The sequence below is a fragment of the Molossus molossus genome, unplaced genomic scaffold (genome assembly GCF_014108415.1).
Source record: "Molossus molossus isolate mMolMol1 unplaced genomic scaffold, mMolMol1.p scaffold_m16_p_2, whole genome shotgun sequence".
Lineage (NCBI taxonomy): Eukaryota > Metazoa > Chordata > Mammalia > Chiroptera > Molossidae > Molossus > Molossus molossus.
Window position 1 is genome coordinate 2697942 of NW_023425355.1, and position 20044 is coordinate 2717985.

Sequence of the window (20044 nt, forward strand, 5' to 3'; positions counted from 1 at the left end):
TTGGATTTGATGTTACTTAGAAGTGATCATTAAGGTCATGACAAAGACTGAACCCTTGAGTGTGAGAAGCAGAAAGCTAAGAACTGATCACTGAGAGATGACCATCAGAATGGATACGGAGAAAACAGATTGGAACTCTAACATTGTATCAAGGGAGAAGAGAGTTTCAAAAAGAAGGACTTACACAAGTTATTTTTTTTAAATCCCTTTGAACAAAAGAAAAAAGATCAAGAAAGCAAACAACAGTGTCAAATGCCTAAGAGAATTCAGGGAGGATGAGACACTCAGAAAGATAATGAAAAGGACTTGATTTCCTGCCAACCTGGATCTATGCATACAAAAGATATTAGCCAATGACTTTATCTAAAGAGGCCAATCTTAAATAGATTTTGTAATCAAGGTCTGTTCACATGTGTTTATACTCCTCTTTCTCTTTGAGTTCCTAGGTGTCTAGAACTCTTTCCATAGATTTAAGAATAATCCACTGGATAGGTTACTCCTGAAACCTACAGAGCTGAGATTCCCTGTATAAGCTGAGGTGTGGTTTGTTACCAAAAGAAAGTGCAAAAATACTTGCATGCAACCAAAAAGTGAGTCTGTCTATAAGGGCACCTTGATGTATGTTTGATTGCCAGAGCTTATGTATTTAGGTCACAAAGTGGGAAGAAGACACATTATTCCTCCCCAGTTAAACTGTAAATTATTAAAATATGAGAACTCTCCAAGAGGAGAGAGATGAAATCTTTCTTGGGGCCAGCTGGTTGTTACTGTAAATTTTGTACCACAATTTGAGGCCGTAGTTGTGCTCTTATATCTACTGTTGGAAAGAAGAAACCAAGTGTACTTGGAAAACTCAAGAGAAAAATCAACTCAGGTCCTCTCAGGGGACAGCATGCTGCTGGTACCTGCTCAATTTGTATACTTTTCATTGATGTTTAACTTACTGCTCATTGTAAGCCTCATTCTCTTTGCTACTGATAATCTTTTACCTCCAATGTGAATAAAACATTTCTTTTTACCCACTCAGACTTGCTGGATTCCTTTCCAGAAGGTAGCCATTGCTCTGGTTATTTGAGGATTTAACCTAGTTTGATTTGACAAGTTTTTGTCTTCATTCATTTTTCTATTGCAGTTTCCCAAAACACACATTCCAGGATAGTAGTAGGTATTACCAGGTGTTTAAAGGATTGGGTTAAACAATGTTAAGATTTCTTTACTACAGGATTTATCCAGAGCATTTAACATCGTAATGTCCACAGTGGATTTGTAAGAGGCAAGGGTTCTATATGTGATATTTACCAAACTTCCTGACCAAGGGAATTTTTTTCTTTCTCGAGGTGCATCTCAAAAACTTACTATGCCAAGACACACTTTAGGACACACTGCTCTAGAAAGGGAAATCTAATACTTTGATCCCACTTATCAGAAGGCAGGAGCTATGTCTCCTGCTCTCCTAGATTTCTTGCTCTCCACCATGGACAGACACAGAACAGGGAAAGAAAAGTACTTTCCTTTTGGCAGGAAATCCCCTTGCTTTTCAAATCCAAAGAAAGACTCCTTTTCCTAATAAGAAGTAAAATATTTTTTCCTGCAAATCTTTCTCTTTAGAGGTAGAGTGTATCAGTCAGGACTGCATTTGATTGCATGTAACAGAAACACTATTGTGGTAACTCAATAAAATAGGTGTTTGGTGTCTTTAAAATTTTTTTTCTTTATTAATTTTAAGAGAGGGAAGAAGGAAGAATGAGAGAGAGATAGAAACATAGATGCGAAAGAACATCAATTGGCTGCTTCCTGCATGCCCTCCACTGGGGTTCGAGCCCACAACCTGGGCATGTGCCCTGACCAGGAATCAAACCAGCTACCTCTTGGTGCATGGGTCGATGCTCAACCACTGAGCCACACTGGTGGGACATGGGTCTTTTTTAACCAGAAAATTCTGAGGTAGGCAGTCCATTGGTGTGTGCAGCTGCTCAAGATAATCCTTACAGTTTCCTGCTTCACTTTGTAATGCTCCTTACTGGGGATCGAGCCCACAACCAGGGCATGCGTCTTGATTGGGAATGGAGCCAGCAACCTTTTGGTGTATGTGATGATGCTCAACCAACAAAGCCACACTGGCCAGGGCAACTCACACATGTAAAAAAATAGATTGTTTATCTTGGAATAATTTTACATTTATTAAAAAAACTGCAAAGATGGTACACAGAGTTCCCATATACCCCTCACTCAGTTTCTTCTAATGTTAATACTTTCTATAACCAAAATACGTACATGTGTCAAAACTAAGAAATTGACATTGGTACATCACTATAATTAAGCACTTTGCTGGGATTTCATCAGTTTTTCCACTAACATCTAGGATACCACTTTGCATTTAGTCATCATTGCTCTTTAGTTCTTTGGTGTGTGACAATTTCTTCATTTTTTCTTGTTTCCGTGACTTCAATGCTTTTGAGGACTGGTTAGGTATTTTGTAGAATGTTCCTCAACTTGGGCTTTTATGATGTTTTTCTCATAGTTAGACTGGGTTAATGGGTTTTGGAGAAGAATACCACAGATGTGAAGTGCCCTTCTCATTACATAATATCAACATGGCTTATTGCTTGTGATGTTTAGCTTGATCAGTTGGTTTAGGTTGTGTTTGCCTGTTTTTCCACTGTAAAGTTACTGTTTTTCCCTTTCCACACTCTATTCTTTTTTATTATTTTAATTTTTTTTATTTATTAATTTGTTTTTGTTACAGGTGTTTCTCATTTTTCCCCCATTGACACCCTCCTCCCCTTCCCCCCTGCCCCATCCCCAGCTTTGTTGTCTATGTTCATTGGTCATGCATATATGCATGTAAGTTCTGTGGTTTATCTTTCCCCCCAACCCCCCTTCTCTGAGGCTTGTCAGTCTGTACCCCACCTCAATGTCTCTGGGTTAATTTTGTTCAGCAGTTTGTTTAGTTCATTATATTCCCCAAATCAGTGAGATCATGTGATATTTGTCTTTCTCTGCTTGGCTTGTTTTGCTTAGGATAATACTCTTCAGGTCCTTCCCTGACATCTCAAAGGATAGGAGATCTTTCTTTCTTGCAGCTGCATAGTATTCCATTGTGTACATGTACCACGGCTTTTTTATCCATTCGTCTACTGATGGGCACTTGGGTTGTTTCCAGATTTTAGCTATTTTAAATAGTGCTGCTATGAACATAGGGGTACATATATTCTTTCTGATTGGTGTTTCAGATTTCTTAGGGTATATTCCTAGAAGTGGGATCACTGGGTCAAATGGCAGTTCAATTTTTAACTTTTTGAGGTAACACCATAGTGTTTTCCACAGTGGCTGCACCAGTCTGCATTCCCACCAGCCACACTTTGTTCTTTGGAACCGAGTTGCTAAGTGGTGGTGAGGAGAGGATCAAGCTCCACCTACTGGAGGGGAGAGTATCTATACACATTATTTATAATTCTGTAAGAAATGGTCCCTTTGTCACCATTTATTCATTTATTTATATCAGGATGGACTCGTGTGTATTTATTTTGTACTTTGAATAATAATCCAGTACTACATTATTTATCTTGTTGCTCAAATTGTTCCAGCTTTGGCAATTGAGAGCTTTTCCTGTGGGTTTTTTGTTGTTGTTGTTGTTGTTGTTGTTGTTGTTAATGCTCACCCGAGGTTAATTTTTCCATTGATATTTTAGAAAGAGTGGAAGGGAGGGAGGGAGAGAGAGGGAGAGAGGGAGAGAGAGAGAGAGAGAGAGAGAGAGAGAGAAACATCGATGTGAGTGAGACACATCAATTAGTTGCCTCCTACAGGTGCCCCAACCAGGGCCGGGGACTGAATCTACAATCCAAGTATGTACCCTTGACCAGGAATCGAACTCATGACCCTCTGGTGCATGAGCCGATGCTCTAACCACTTGACAACACCATCCAGAGTGAGACATCTGTGTTTTTATTTACTCTTTTAAAATTCTCAGAATACAGTTTGAAGAAAAACTTAGTAAGCATTTACAATATAGATATAAACTGGATCCGCCATAGTAGACTCCCAGGAAGGTAGAAAGACCTTGTGATTATGGTGTTAGAAGACCGTCATGAGGACAAAGTCACCTTTGTGAAATACCTCTGCCCACTGAAAAGAAACCCTGAGTATGATGCCTCTGATGTATCTGAAAGAAGTGCTTGTGCGCTCAGAGGTGTGGACATAAGGGTAAGACTTTGTATTTGGAGATTGTAGGTTACCTCACAAATGAACATGAATGTTTATAGTATTATTCTTTTTTTTTTTTTTATCTTCACCTGAGGACATTTTTCCATTTTTTGTTCAGATAGAGTGGGAGGGAGATAGAGGAAGGGAGAGAGAGAGAGAAACATCGACCTGAAAGGGACACATCGAGTGGCTGCTACCCGCACAACCCAACCAGGGCCAGGGACAAACTGCAACCCAGGTACGCGCCCTTAGCAGGAACCGAACCCAGGTCTCTCTGGACTGCAGGCTGACGCTCTAACCACTGAGCCAAACTGGCCAGGGCTATAGTAGTATTATTCTTTTAAAAGGGTAAATTTTTAAAAAATATATATATTTTTTAATTTTTATTTTTTTATTAATTTTTGTTACAGATGTTTCTCCTTTTTCCCCCATTGATTACCCCCTCCCCTCCCTCCCTGTCCTGTCCCCAGCTTTGTTGTCCATGTCCATTGTTCATGCATACATGCATATAAGTTCTGTGGTTTATTGATTTTTCAGAGAGAGAGGAAGGGAGAGAGAGATAAAAACATAGATGTGAGAGAAACATGGATTGGCTGCCTCCTGCACAGCCCCTATTGGGGATTGAGCCAGAAACTCTAGTGTATGCCCTGCCTGGGAATTTAACCAGGACCTCTCAGTCCATGTGGTGACACTCAATTCACTGAGCCACACCGGCTGGGCTAAAAGAGTTAATTTAAAAAATATATATATATATATATATATATTACACCCTGGCCAGTTTGGCTCAGCGGTTAGAGCATTGGCCTGCGGTCCAGAGAGACCTGGGTTTGGTTCCCACTGAGGGCACGTACCTCAGTTGCAGTTTGTCACCTGCCCTGGTTGGGTCGTGCGGGTGGCGACCACTCGATGAGTCCCTTTCATGTCGATGTTTCTCTCTCTCTCTCCCTCCCACTCTATCTGAAGAAAGAATGGAAAGGTGTCCTCGGGTGAGGATAAAAAAATATACATCCCATGGACTGAGAAATCCTAGTTTGATTCCCGATCAGGGCACATGCCCAGGGTTGCAGGCATGATCCCCATAGGAGGCGTGCAGGAGGCAGGTGATCGATGTTTCTATCTCTGTTTCTTCCTCTCTCCCCCCAAAAATCAATAAAAACATATATTTTTAATATGTTTTTATTGATTTCAGAGACAGGAAGGGAGAGGGTGAGAGAGATAGAAACATTGATGAGAGAGAAACATGAATCAGCTACCTATTGGGGATCCAACAAGCAACCTGGGCATGTGCCCTGACCAGGAATCAAACCGGCGACCTCCTGGTGCATGGCGTGATGCCTAACCAACTGAGCCAGAGAAGTGGGCAGTAGAATTATTCATAATAGCCAAAAAGTGGAAACAACCCTAAAGTCCATCACTGGTGAATAGATAAAAAAATGTGGTGTATATGTACAATGAAATATTATTCAGCCACAAAAAGAAATGAAGTACTGATACAAGCTACAAAAATGGTGGACCTGGAAAACATTAGGCTAAATGAAAGAAGGCAGACATCAACGACCAAATATTTTACAAGTCCATTTATATGACACATCTAGAATTGGCACATCTGGAGACAGAAAGTGCATTAGTGGTTGCCAGGGTCTGGGGGCGATGGGGGAAGGGGAGCAACTGGTAATGTGAACTGGATTTCTTTTTGGGACGGGTCCTGAAAAATGCTCTAAAATTAGATAGTGGCAGCAGTTGAACAACTCTGTGAATATACTGAACACTGAAGTTTATACTTTAAACGGTTGAATTTATGATACGCACATTATATAACAATTTTAAAAGTCATGAAGACAACAACTGGAGCAGTGACTGCTCAGGCTGCTCGGCTGTCATTTGCGCCCTCCAGGCCCTGGGAGGGTGGGCTTAGAGAGGAAAGCAAAAGGGACAGCAACTACAAGAGTCTGTGCCAAGGCAGGCATTCCTGCTGTCCTCCCTGACCACAGACAGCCCTCCCTCATCTCCCTTTTCCCACTTCTGGGTAGTAGCAAATGGGTCTCCTCTTCTGGGCACTCGCCTCTGGACACACAGTCCCTTCATTCACAAGAAAAGCAGCTTCTGGGTCTTTGAGATGCCCAACTGGGTCTTGTGCTGCTCAAACAGTTTGTGCAGGGCTGCCATGTAGAGTGTGTGGTATTTGTCCACCACCTCCTGGCTTGGCTTCTCAATCTTGGGCACTGGCAAAGGCTCCCCGACTGCCAGGAGAGATGCAAAAGGAGAAAAAGCCAGTGTGGGAATCTTGTGTTCCATTAACCTCCTCTATCCCTGGGTCTCATCCTCTCGCTTCCCAAATCGACTCCCACCTTCTCCCCTTCTACTGCCCCCTTCTTTGGTGGGGCCAGGCAGTCAGGGCTGAGGTGCCCTTGGGCTGACTCACCCACAGTAGTGATTGGCAGCGAGTATGGCAGGAGCCCAACAGAACCTCTGCAGAAGCCTCGCCCGTAGAATACACAGCAATAGAAACCAAAGAGATGGCGGAAGTGGTTCTGGAACTTATACATCCAGCTGTCCTCATGGAACAGCACCTGATTATATACCTCGGTTTCTCCAAAAGTGTAGGTAGGGACCAGATGAGCCCTGGAAGAAAACCCCGATTGATTTCGCAGACACGGTCTAGAGTGGCAACCAAGCAGGAAGAACACTTGTTCACAGCCAGGCCCCCGTACATTATGAAATCCCTGTGGCAGAAAGTACCTCTCCTTGCACTAAACAGGGCTCCCATACTTACTGTCTCCCGTCCTGAAATTTGCAAGGCCAGTGAAAGTGCTATCTCTGGGCCAGGATCACGAGGGCAAGATAGGAGGGTGCAGGGAAGGAAGAAGAGGCTGGGCAGCGATCCCAAGAGACCCACATTGTGTAAAGAAAAGCTTCCAGGACGTGTCAGGGAGGGGACTAGCTGACTCTGTTTCTACTCGTAGGAAGCACAGAGATGATGATGCTTTTGCACAGATGTGTCTATTTGATGTGCCCCTCCCGCACAGGGACTATGCATAGCATATTCTGTCCTTGGGTCTTGGGATCAGTGCAGAGCAAAGTTGTTTCCCTCTCATTGGCCATAGGAACCCACCCTGGCAGTGCCCTAGGGAGGGAACCAGGCTCCTTAAGTCTTCCTGTGAGAGAAGCGCAAAGAGAATGTCACAGTCTTTCTTATACAAATCTTGATGAGTTACCAGTAACAATCTCTCAGTACTCTGATCTGTTGCCTTACTAGTTCTTCACAGCAGAAACGGTGGAGGACAAAATGGGGGGTGATTTTCTTTATCTCCCAGATCCAGAAACCCAGGTTCAGAAGTGGGAAGGTCACTCAGGCAACCAGTGATTGGCACGATCTGGACTAGGACCCCGGGACTCCTTCCTCTGAGCTCAGAAGTCTCTCTCCCTATGTTTGCTCCAAACTGATCAACAGACTACTCAGGCAAGGTCCTTAGAAGAAAATCTTCCCTCTTTTCTGAGTCTGTAGTAGGACAATTGTCTCTGTGCCCAGTGAGCCTGCCTGCTGACCTGATGGGCCACCCCACAGCTGCAGCCTTCGGCTCCTGCTCCTGAGCTTCTCTTTTTAGTCCCTATATCAGAGTGACTAATGTTTATCCATCACTTACTGTGTGCTAAGCACGTGGTTGGTGTTTTATCAACATTCATTCATTTAAACCCCACAATAACCCAACAGAAGGCACACTTATTAGTAGGTACGTTATAAAGATGAAAATATGAAGGCTCAGAATGGCCAAGTAACCTGTCACAGAGTATATGGTAAGTCATGGAGCCTTCAGAAGGAGGAGCTGACCTGATCCTGTTTGAAATTCTATGACTGTTTCCCCTACTCACTAATAAGTTCAATGAGAACAAGAGTCATGTCTCATTTATCTTGGCATCACCTACCAGGCATGCTGCTCAGAAAAGGCCACCCACCCTTGCCCTGGGAGGAACACCTACCCATGCTGGAGGGCAGTGCGCACGAACCCCTTGCGCTTCTGGAGGATGAGGGTGGTGGTATTGGGCACACTTTGCAGGGCCTCACCCACCCCTCCCACTACAATGCCCACGAGGTTTCCGGGGCCGTGGCTCAGCAGGTAGTCGATGGCTGGCTGACTCACGGAACACACACCTGGAAAGAAGCAAGGAGCACACCGGAGCAAAATGATCAGGAGAGGCGAGAAGGTGGAAACAACACACTCTGCTCTACTCTTCACTGGGCTTGTTTGCATGCCCTCTGTTCCCATGCCTCCCAGGAGAAGTAAAGAGATGGGGCAAAAGGTGTGGAGAAGAGAAGGCTGTGGGCAAACACAACCCATTTTACTTCGAGGCAATATCTCCACTTTGCAGGAGGCACTGGGTCAAAAGTACAGCAGGACGTTTTCAGTGGGCTAACCAGAAGGACTTCCATTTCCTTTATCACCACTAATTGCAACATGACTGAGTACATATCCTGTGGCAGGCTCTATATTGAACACTTGACTTGTGTTATCTCATTTAGTTATTACACCACATCTGAGACTGGACTATCAGTAGTAGCACCACTTTACATATGAGGAAAATGAGACCATCAGAGGTTCGGTTCGTATCCCAAGACCACACAGTAGGTGGCAGAGCCAGGATTCAAATCCAGGCAGTTTAGCTCCAGAACATATGCTTTTAACTACTATGCTATAATGACAGGGGGGCATGGTGAGGGTGAGAGAGGGTTGAGAAGTAGGCGATGGGGGGGAGGGGTACTTAAAAAAGTGCATCTCCAAGTGGAGAAATACAGGTGTCCCTCGTCACTTTGCGCTTCGACTTTCACAGCTTCACTCTATCGTGGTTTTTTCAAATACTATACTATACTGTACTATGTTGGAAAAAACCAATAGAGTGAAGCCACAAAAGTGGAAGCATGAAGTGGCGAGGGACGACTGTGTATAAATAAAGAATCCTACTTCGCGGAAATTCATTGATCGCGGTGGAGTCTGGAACTGACTAACCGCGATAAATGAGGGACGACTGTAGTCTAGAAGATTCTGTAAGAATGGTCATAAGCACCTTTGGCCATGAGGTAGTCCCTAATCAAGGGGATCTTGAAGAACCAGGACAGTGTGGCCAGGTGGGGAGTGATGCCTGGGAAGATCTTTGAGAAGCCTGTGGCCTCAGTGCAGAAGTTGCAGAAGGCTCCAAAGGTCAAAAGGCCATGGGGGTGAACCCCCATGAGGTAGTTGTGCTCAGGCGACAGGTCTTTAGTCTTCAGGATCTGTAGCCATGGAGAGAAATAACAAAGGTGGTGGAATAAAATTACATGGGGAAGCAAAGGTAGAGATGCTTCAGGGATCAGGGGGTTCTCTAAAGCAGTTTTTCAACATATAGGCCATGAGTGGGTCTCCTCAGTCCCTGGGAAACTAGGTAGCATCGGGGTCAGCTTGAACTGCTGGGTCTCTTGTGTGTGGCTTCAAGGAATCTCAGCTGGTTATGTCAGTGCACTTCATGGATGGTATCATTTTCCATGAGTGCCCTTAAGTGAAAAAGATCAGCAAACTCTGCTCTAAAAATCAGGGCAGTGTTTGTGCTCAGCTCAGAGGATCAGTGTAGCAGGTATATTTCTAGAACCTCTTCCTGGTATTTTCTCCCCGACCCCATTTCAGTGCCCACTTAAGTAACTTTTCTTGATCTTTGAAAGTGCTTTTTCTTACCTATCATCTGAACTATTTGTACACCTTGTACCAAACCATAAATATACACTGTCTGTCCTCCCATTGGATGGGAGCTCCTTGATGGCAGAGGATGGTGTTCTACTAACTTCTCTGTACCCCAGACATGTGACACAGAGTAGGCTTTCCATCAGTGTTTGTTCAACTGAACTGAATTGTATTTCCAGTTCTGTCTATGTCATCTGGTAGGTCATGCCAAGGGCATCCAAAGTGTCCTAGCAGAGTAATGAGTACCCGGTATCAATGTTATATCATAAAGTATGTCTAGTTTGCACTGAGACGTGTCTGGGATGCTCATTTCCCTTATGGACAACTCTGGTCATTTGACATACGTGCCCAGTATTTGGGGAACTGTAAAGGAGACTAAGGAAGAGACACTTACCGAGATGGGGAAATAGTCCCTGATTTGAGTCCAGACGTACCAGTTCCTTACCCAGGTGGATCTCCTGCCACCTGAGACAGAAATATTAGTAGGGATAGTGTCTGTGTGTTCCAACCCTACCCCTCCCAAGGCTTCCCTAGCAGCGTGGAGGGACTGTGGCTCTAGCTGTAAAAGAAAGAGACCTCAGGATGTTCCTGGCTGGCCCAGATCCTGTGGCTCTGAGAACTTGGACGACAGGCTTGTGGCATGGTAAGTGGGACTCCCTAGTTACAGGTTAAGATGGAGTATTCTTATGACTTGTTCCTTCTAGGGTCACGAGTCTTACCTTGTTCTGGAGTCTTCCAGTCCAGGAAAAGCCAGGCAAAGTAAAGGGCTGGGAGGGGCCACAAGGATGTAAACAGCAGGTAAATGAACAATGGCTGCAGGATCCAAACTGATGAGGGAGCAAATCAGACCAAACTTGTGCTGCCAGCAGAACTTGACCATCTTCAGTCCTATTACGAGCCCTTCAAGCTACACGAGTCTCCAGTCTTGGCCTTCTGCACAGTTCAGCTCCTTCCCATCCACTTGTCCTTCAAACATTTCCTCTATCATCTACCACACATCAGCCCTATTTCTCTGCTTACCTGTCACCCCTGTTCACCTGCCTCCCTGCTCATCCACCATCCCTCTACTCCTGCTCCCTGCCTGCCACCAGATTTTCCCCTGCCCCTATTTGCCCACCATCTTGTTCCTCTTGTCTCCCTCCCTATCCATCATCCCTGAACCCTGTTAAACCACTAGCCCACCATCCTCTGCCCATATACTGTCCACATCTTCCCACGCCCCACCCGCACAGTATCTGTATCCCTCTACCATTTTTCACCCACCATTCTTGTCCTCTTTCCCTCCACCATTACTTCCATTATCTCTGTCTCCTTCCATATTACTACCCCCACTCCCAGAAGGGAAAACTATGGTTCAAACACAGGCTACACTTCTTTAAGTCTGTAATGCTAATGCTTTCTCTGTCCCACTCCCCATGATTTCTTATTATCACGAACCTATCATGGCTATTTCCTGAGCCTCATTTCCTTTCCCCAGATAGTGAGGGTTAGGAAGTGGCTGAAATGAGCTAGATCTATTCATATCATCATGACTCTGTTCTATTCCCCTGCCTGTCCTTACTGTCTCCTGGGCTCTATCTCTTCCTTCTCCAGGGTACTCATGGAACTCGAGACTCGTTGCCTTTACTGTGAGTACCATCTGAGATGATAAAAAGCCATAGATGAAACTTTTCATGAGCTTAAAAATCACCCCAGATCTGGCCCTGGCCCCTGACTCTGGCTTCTTGCTGTGCACTCTTAAGTCAGTACTCACATATGGCAAGGTAGGTCAAAGGCCAAAGCAGAAGTATAAAACTCTGGAAGGGCTTAGGTTGCTTAAAACAACGCATGGTGCCCAGGAGCCTGACAGAGTCGAAGATCCCAGAGCAGTGTTCCAGTCAAAGGTGGCACCTGTCTCTGGAAGCTCACTATGAGGCCTTTTACCTGCTCTCTTCCCTTCTTGTGCTGCCCCATACCTACCACCCACCTCAGGGGCAGGCTCTGGAGTGCCAAGGACTGACCTATCAGGACTGAGCCCTGAACGCTGCATATTTGCCTTTGACTCTCTTTTGGGATTATTGGGACATCAGGGTGGACAAAGTTGAGAAGGACTGTCATCTAGTCCTACTGACCCAGAGATTCAGAGAAGAAAAATACCACTCACAGGCCACTTCATGAACTCAGGGTTTGTGACTTCACGGAGATGGTTAGTGGGAAGGGAGCTCTGGAGGTTTGTGGGCGTGGGGAGTACCTGAAGTTAGGTCTCTGTTGTAACTGACTGTTGACCTGAGGTATCCTGGTTTGGGGCTGTCCCCGCTTTTAACTTTCTATTATACAAAATTTCCAAACACACACAAAAGTGGAGAAAGCAGCAAATTTTTCTCTTTGTGTTCACCTTCAACTATTAATATTTTGCCATAATTGTTTCATCTACCTCCTCACTCTTTTTTTTTCTTGGAGTATTTTTTTTAACGAATTCTATTTCTATTTTTTTTTTTTAATCCTCACCCGAGGACATTTTTCCATTTTTTGTTCAGGTAGAGTGGGAGGGAGAGAGAGGAACAGAGAGAGAGAGAGAAACATCGACGTGAAAGGAACACATCGAGTGGCTGCTACCCGCACGACCGGCCAGGGCCGGGGACAAACTGCAACCGAGGTACGTGCCCTTAGCGGGAACTGAACCCAGGTCTCTCTGGACCGCAGGCCAACACTCTAACTGCTGAGCCAAATCGGCCAGGGCTTTAACGAATTCTAATACATGTCATTTCACCCCTAAATACTTCACTACGTATCAACAGAAATATATATTTATCTTGCAGAATAATAATGCCACTATTGCCCTGAACAAATTCACTAATTCTCTAATAACATCTAATAGCCAGTCCAAATTTCTTTATTTTATTTTATTTTTGTTACAGATATTTCCCCTTTTTTACCCCATTGATTCCCTCCTCCCCATCCCACCACCCCATCCCCGGCTTTGTTGTCCATGTCCATTGGTTGTGCGTACATGCATACAAGTTCTGTGGTTTATCTCCCCCCCACCCCCGACTGAAGGTTGTCAGTCTGTACCCTACTTCCACATCTCTGGACCTACCCTATTCCTCAGACTTTTATGTTCATTATATTCCACAAATAAGTGAGATCATGTGGAATTTGTCATTTTCTGCTTGGCTTGTTTCGCATAGGATAATACTTTCCAGGACCCTACATGTCATCTCAAAGGATAAGAGATCTTTCTTTCTTACAGCTGCATAGTACTCCACTGTGTATCTATACCACTACTTTTTTTATCCATTTGTCTACTGATGGACACTTGGGCTGTTTCCAGATCTTAGCTATTATAAATAGTGCTGCTATGAACATGGGGGTACATATATTCTTTCTGATTGGTGTTTCAGGCTTCTTAGGGTATATTCCTAGAAGTGGGATCACTGGGTCAAATGGCAATTCAATTTTTAATTTTTGGGGGTAACACCATATTGTATTCCATAGTGGCTGCACCAGTCTGCATTCCCACCAGCAGTGTACCAGAGTCCCCTTTTCTCCACACCCTCGCCAACACTTGTTTGATGATTTGTTGATGGTGGCCATTCTGGCAGGTGTGACATGATTCATCATTGTTATTTTAATTTGCATCTCTCTGATGATTAGTGATGTCAAGCATTTCTTCATATGTTTCTTGGCCATTTGTATGTCCCGTTTGGAGAGGTGTCTATTCACCTCCTCTGCCCATTTTTTAATTGGGTTCTTTGCCTTCCTTTTGTTGAGTTGTATGAGTACTCTACATAGTTTGGAAATAAACCAGTTATCTGATGTATCATTGGCAATGATGCTTTCCCATACAGTGGGTTGCCTTTCCATGTTGATGGTTGTTTCCTTCTTTTTTGAAAAATTTTATTTTTGTTACAGATGTTTCTCCTTTTTTACCCCATTGACACCTTCCTCCCCATCCCCCACTGCATCCCCAGCTTTGTTGTCTATGTCCATTGGTAATGCCTACATGCATATAAGTTCTGTGGTTTATCTCTTTTCTTCCCCCACCGCCACTTCTTCTGAGGGCTGTCAGTCTGTACCCTACTTCCATGTCTCTAGGTCTACCCTATTACTCAGGGTATGTTCATTACATTCCACAAATAAGTGAGATCATGTGGTATTTGTCTTTTTCTGCTTGGCTTGTTTCACTTAGAATAATACTTTCCAGGTCCCTCCATGTCATCTCAAAGGATAAGAGATCTATCTTTCTTACAGCTGCATAGTACTCCATTGTGTATATGTACAACTGCTTTTTTATCCATTTGTCTACTGATGGACACTTAGGCTGTTTCCAGATCTTAGCTATTGTAAATAGTGCTGCTATGAACATGGGGGTACATATATTCTTTCTGATTGGTGTTTCAGGCTTCTTAGGGTATATTCCTAGAAGTGGGATCACTGGGTCAAATGGAAGTTTAATTTTTAATTTTTTGAGGTAACACCATAGTGTTTTCCATAGTGGCTGCACCAGTCTGCATTCCCACCAGCAGTGTACTAGTGTCCCCTTTTCTCCACATCCTCGCCAACACTTGCTGTTTGATGATTTGTTGATGACGGCCATTCTGACAGGTGTGAGGTGATACGTCATTGTTGTTTTAATTTGCATCTCTCTGATGATGAGTGATGTTGAGCATTTCTTCATATGTCTCTTGGCCATTTGTATGTCCTGTTTGGAGAGGTGTCTATTTAGTTTCTCTGCCCATTTTTTAACTGGGCTCTTTGTCTTCCTTTTGTTGAGTTGTATGAGCACTCTATACATATTGGAAATTAACCCCTTATCTGATACATCATTGGCAATTATGCTCTCCCATACAGTGGGTTGCCTTTCCATTTTGATGATTGTATCTTTTGCTGTGCAGAAGCTTTTGAGTTTGATGTAGTTCCATGTGTTCATTTTCTCCTTTGTTTCTATTGTCTTAGGTGATGTATCAGTGAAAATTCTGCTGCGTATAATGTCTGAAATTTTGTTGCCTACATTTTCTTCTAGGATTTTTATGGATTCATGAGTCATTTAAGTCTTTTTATCCATTTTGAGTTTATTCTTGTGTATGGTGTAAGTTGATGGTCTAATTTCATTTTTTTTTTTTTTGCATGTTGCTGTCCAATTTTCCCAACACCATTTATTAAAGAGGCTGTCTTTACTCCACTGTATGCTCTTGCAAACTTTGTCAACTATTAATTGAGCATATTGCCTTGGGTCCATTTCTGGGTTCTCTTTTCTGGTCCACTGGTCTATACGTCTATTCTTGTGCCAGTACCAGGCTGTTTTGATTACGGTGGGTTTGTAGTATAATCTGATATCTGGTATTGTGATTGCACCTACTTTGTCCTTCTTTTTCAAGATTACTGTGGCTATTCGAGGTCTTTTTTGGTTCCATATGAACTTTTGAAGTATTTGTTCTAGTTCTGTGAAGTATGTAGTGGTATTTTGATGGGAATTGCAATGAATCTATAGATTGCTTTGGGTAGTATGGACATTTTAATGATGTTAATTCTTCCAATCCATGAACAAGGTATGTGCTTCCACTTTTTTATATCTTCCTTTCTTTCTTTTTTCAATGTCCTGTAGTTTTCTGCAAGTAGGTCCTTTATTTCTTTGGTTAAGTTTATTCCTAGGTATCTTAATTTTTTTGCTGCGATGGTAAATGGGGTTGTTTTTTTAGTTTCTCTTTCTATGACTTCATCATTGGTGTATAAGAATGCCGTCAATTTCTTGACGTTAATTTTGAATCCTGCTACTTTGCCAAATTCATTTATTAAGTCTAGTAAAGTTTTGATGGAGTTCTTGGGGTGTTTCTACATATGGTTTCATGTCATCTGCGAATAATGACAGTTTCACTTCCTCCTTTCCAATTTGGATCCCTTTCAGTTTTTTTTTTCTTGTCTGATTTCTATGGCTAAGACTTCCAGTACTATGTTAAATAAGAGTGTTAAAAGTGGGCATCCTTGTCTTGTTCCTATTCTTAAGGGAAATGCTTTTAGTTTTTGCCCATTGAGTATGATGTTGGCTGTAGGTCTTTCATATATGGCCTTTATTATGTCGAGATATGATCCCCCTATTCCCAGATTGCTGAGCGTTTTTATCAGAAATGGATGTTGGATTTTGTTGAATGCTCTTTCAGCATCTATTGATATGATCACATGATTTTTATCTTTCATTTTGCTCATGTGGTGTATCACATTTATTGATTTGCGAATATTGTACCAGCCTTGCATCCCTGGGATGAATCCCACTTGGTCATGGTGAATAATTTTTTTGATGTATTGCTGGATTCGATTTGCTAGTATTTTGTTCAGGATTTTGGCATCTATGTTCATCACGGATATTGGCCTGTAGTTTTCTTCCTTTGTAGTGTCTTTTTCTGGTTTTGGAATTAGAATTATGTTGGCCTCATAAAACGAGTTTGGAAGTCTTCCTTCATTTTGAATTTTTCAAATAGTTTGAGGAGAATGAGTATTAGTTCTTCTTTGAATGTTTGGTAAAATTCCCCTGTGAAGCTGTCTGGGCCTGGGCTTTTGTTTGCTGGGAGAGTCTTGATTACATCCTCAATTTCTTTTCTTGTTATTGGTCTGTTCAAGTTTTCTATTTCTTCCTGGTCCAGTTTTGGGAAAGTACATGTTTGTAGAAATTTGTCCATTTCACTTAGATTGTTGAATTAGTTGCCATATAATTGTTCATAATATTTGTTAATGATCCTTTGTATTTCTGCGGTGTCAGTTATTATTACTCCTCTTTCATTTCTGATTTTGTGTATTCAGATTCTCTCTCTTTGTTTCTTGGTGAGTCTAGCTAAGGGTCCATCAATCTTGTTCATCTTTTTTTTTTTTTTTTGTTCAGGTAGAGTGGGAGGGAGAGAGAGGAACAGAGAGAGAGAGAAACATCGATGTGAAAGGGACACATCGAGTGGCTGCCACCCGCACGACTGACCAGAGCCGGGGACAAACTGCAACCGAGGTACATGCCCTTAGCGGGAACCGAACCCGGGTCTCTCAGGACCGCAGGCCGACGCTCTAACCGCTGAGCCAAACCGGCCAGGGCTTGTTCATCTTTTCAATGAACCAGTTCTTTGTTTCATTGATCCTTTGAATTGTTTTTTTGGTCTCCATGTCATTTATTTCTGCTCTGATCTTTACTATTTCTTTCCTTCTACTTGCTCTGGGGTTTCCTTTTTGTTTGCTTTCTAGTTCCTTAAGTTGTGAGATAAGATAGTCTATTAGAAATTTTTCTTGTTTCTTGAGGTAGGCCAGTAGTGCTATAAACTTCCCTCTCAGAACTGCTTTCGCTGCATCTCATAGATTTTGTGTTGTTGTGTGTTCATTTTTATTGGTTTCCAGAAAGTTGTTAATTTCTTTCCTTGATCTCCTCGGTAACGCATTCATTGTTTAATAACATGCTATTTAGCTTCCATGTGTTCAAATGTCTTTGCATGTTCTTGTTGCAATTGATTTCTAGTTTTATGCCATTGTGATCTGAGAAGATGCTTGATATGCTTTCAATCTTCTTGAACTTGTAGAGACTTAGTTTTTGCTCTAACATGTGGTCTATCTTTGAGAAGTCCCATGTGCATTTGAGAAGAATATGAATTCTGCAGTTTTGGGGTGTAATTCTCTGTAGATATCTATGAAATTCATTTGGTCTAGTGCTTCATTTAGAGACTCTGTTTCCTTGCTAATTTTTTGTCTAGAGGATCTATCCAGTGGTGTCAGCGGGGTGTTGAAGTCTCCTGATATGATTGTATTGCTGTCACTTCTCCTTTGAAGTCCTCCAGAAGATTTTTAATATATTTTTGTGCTCCTTTATCGGATACATATATGTTTACTAAGGTTACATCTTCCTGTTGGATAGATCCTTTCAATATTATGTAGGGGCCTTCATTGTCTCTAGTTATGGCCTTCATTTTGAAATCTACTTTATCAGATATGAGTATTGGTACCCCAGTTTTTTTTTCTTTTCTATTTGCTTGAAAGATTTTTTCCATCCCTTCACTTTCAACCTATGTGAGTCTTTTGTTGTGAGGTGGGTTTCTTATAAACAACATATATGTTAGTCATGCTTTCTTATCCAGTCAGCTACTCTGTGTCTTTTTATCGAAGCATTCAATCCATTTACATTCAAGGTGATTATTGATATGTACTTATTTATTGCCATTTTTGTTTAGTGTGGTTATATTTTTCTTCCTATTTTTTCTACTAATCACAGCAGTCCTTTTAGCATATCTTGCAGTGCTGGTTTGGTCTATATTCTCTTAGCCTCTTTTTGTCTGGGAAGCTCTTTATTTGACCTTCTATTTTGAATAGTTGCCTTGCTGGGTAGAGTTGTCTTGGATTCAGATCCTTGTTTTTCATGACCTTGATTACTTCATGCCACTTCCTTCTCACCTGTAGTGTTTCTGTTGAGAAGTCAGCTGAGAGCCTTTTGGGGTTTCCTTTGTAGGTAATCTGTTGCTTATCTCTTGCTGCCTTTAGGATTGATTCTCTCTTTGTCTTTAATTTTTTTCATTTTAATTACTATGTGTCTTGGTGTGGGCCTGTTTGGGTTCTTCTTACTTGGGGTTCTCTGTGCTTCTTGAACTTGAATGCCTTCTTTCTTCACCAAGTTAGGAAAGTTTTCTGTCACTATTTCTTCAAATATATTCTCTAACCCTAGCCTATTTTCTTCCTCTTTGGAGACTTCTATGATGTGAAATGTTATTATGTTTCCAGTTGTCCTACAGTTCTCTTAAGCTATCTTCCTGTTTTTTAATTGTTTTTTTCTGATTGTTTTTCTGATTGGTTGATTTTTTTCTACCCTGTCTTCTAATTCACAGATCTGGTCCTCAGCTTCTTCTACTCTGCTGGTTAGTCCTTCCAATGAGTTCTTTATTTCTGCTCTGTCATTTTTCATTTCCACTTGGTTGGTTTTCAATGTTTCTATATCTTTACTGATAGTACTGATGTCTTTACACATGCTGTTGAGCTTCCTCAGGATCATCACTCTGAAGTCTACCTCTAATAATTTGCTTAGCTGTATTTCATTGATCTCATCTTTGATAGAGTTCTCTTGTTCTTTCATTTGGGATTTGTTTCTTTGTTTCACCATTTTGGCTTTCTCAGTGGGTTTTGGAGCCTGCCGAATTTTACCTGTGAGTGTTGGTGTTCTGCTGTTTGTGGCTCCCTCTACTGGGTTTGGATGAGCCTGGGTGGGCCCACGTTAAACACCACTGTCAGGTCTTACTTTGCTGGGTACATTTGCAAGCCCAGGAAAGGTTCAGTTATCCTCTAGCTTTTTTCTCGAGGCTAATAGTCTCAGTTACTCAGTTCCTTGGAATGTAGCCCTGATGTTCTGCATAAGAGGATTTCCAGAGTGTGGCAATGATGCTGTTTGTTAATGAGCCTTAATCTGCATTTCTTTGCATCACCTGGGAGAAGCTGTATCTCCTACATGGGGTGGGGGGGTGGGAGGTGTGGGGTGGGGGAGCTGCTGCTTTCCCCCACAGCTCGGGGAAGGAGCACAATGGCCACCGTCCTTTGTGGCCGCAACTCAGCAAAAACTCTGAGTGCCCTCCAAATCCTGGGTGTCCCCACAGACTTCCAGCCCAGTCTGCCCTCCCTCTGCCATAGCCCCCAGATGAGTGGCTGTGGCTATTTTAGTGCTCTGTCCCGGCTCTCTGCACTGTGGAGCGGGTTTGGTCTTTATTCCCCAAGGGCGCTGCTCACAACTAAGACAGCTGCTGTCTGTGGGCTCCCAGCCCGCCACCCTCTCACACCTCTGCAGATCCTACCAGTATCCCTGGTTATATGGTCCTGTCCTGCTGCTTTTCTGTTGCTTTTTTCCTGAGGATTTGTCTTTATTTTAGTTGTAATTCCCGTTTGGTCCTGGGAGATCGTCTGCGTAGTTTCTATTCACTCCACCTCCATTTTCACATCATCTATGCCTATCTTGTGCACAGTTGGGTCACACAGTCCCCTTGGGGACCCGGTTCTATGCCTATGTTGTGGGCTGCTGGGTCGCACAGGCCTCTCTGGTGCCCCTGCACCCTGCAGTTCCCGTGGGCGGGCAGCTGGATCCCACTAGTCTCTCTAGGGCTCAGGCTTCTCACTGCTCTTGTGAGCTGCTGGCCTGCACAGGCCTCTGTGGA

The 20044-nt window shown here is 42.9% G+C and overlaps 1 protein-coding gene across 1 annotated transcript; it reads right to left on the bottom strand.

Moving 5' to 3' along the window:
- Window positions 1-6288: 6288 nt before the first annotated feature.
- On the bottom strand, window positions 6289-11740 carry AWAT1 (acyl-CoA wax alcohol acyltransferase 1). Its single transcript, XM_036271779.1, has 7 exons — window positions 11665-11740; window positions 10631-10738; window positions 10306-10376; window positions 9265-9469; window positions 8182-8353; window positions 6626-6825; window positions 6289-6443 (listed from the first exon to the last, which is right to left on the bottom strand). Exons 1-7 carry the CDS (start codon window positions 11738-11740, stop codon window positions 6289-6291), a joined length of 987 nt encoding a protein of 328 aa, XP_036127672.1.
- Window positions 11741-20044: the final 8304 nt, after the last annotated feature.

Bases quoted from the DNA above. Each gene is read 5' to 3' on its own strand.
- AWAT1 (XM_036271779.1), bottom strand. From the start codon at position 11,740: ATGCGTTGTTTTAAGCAACCTAAGCCCTTCCAGAGTTTTATACTTCTG. The intron at 10,739-11,664 runs GTGAGTACTGAC...CTCCCTCATCAG, and splicing joins TTTGACCTACCTTGCCATAT to TTTGGATCCTGCAGCCATTG. The intron at 6,826-8,181 runs GTAGGTGTTCCT...GTTTTCTTCCAG, and splicing joins CGCACTGCCCTCCAGCATGG to GGCTCATCTGGTCCCTACCT.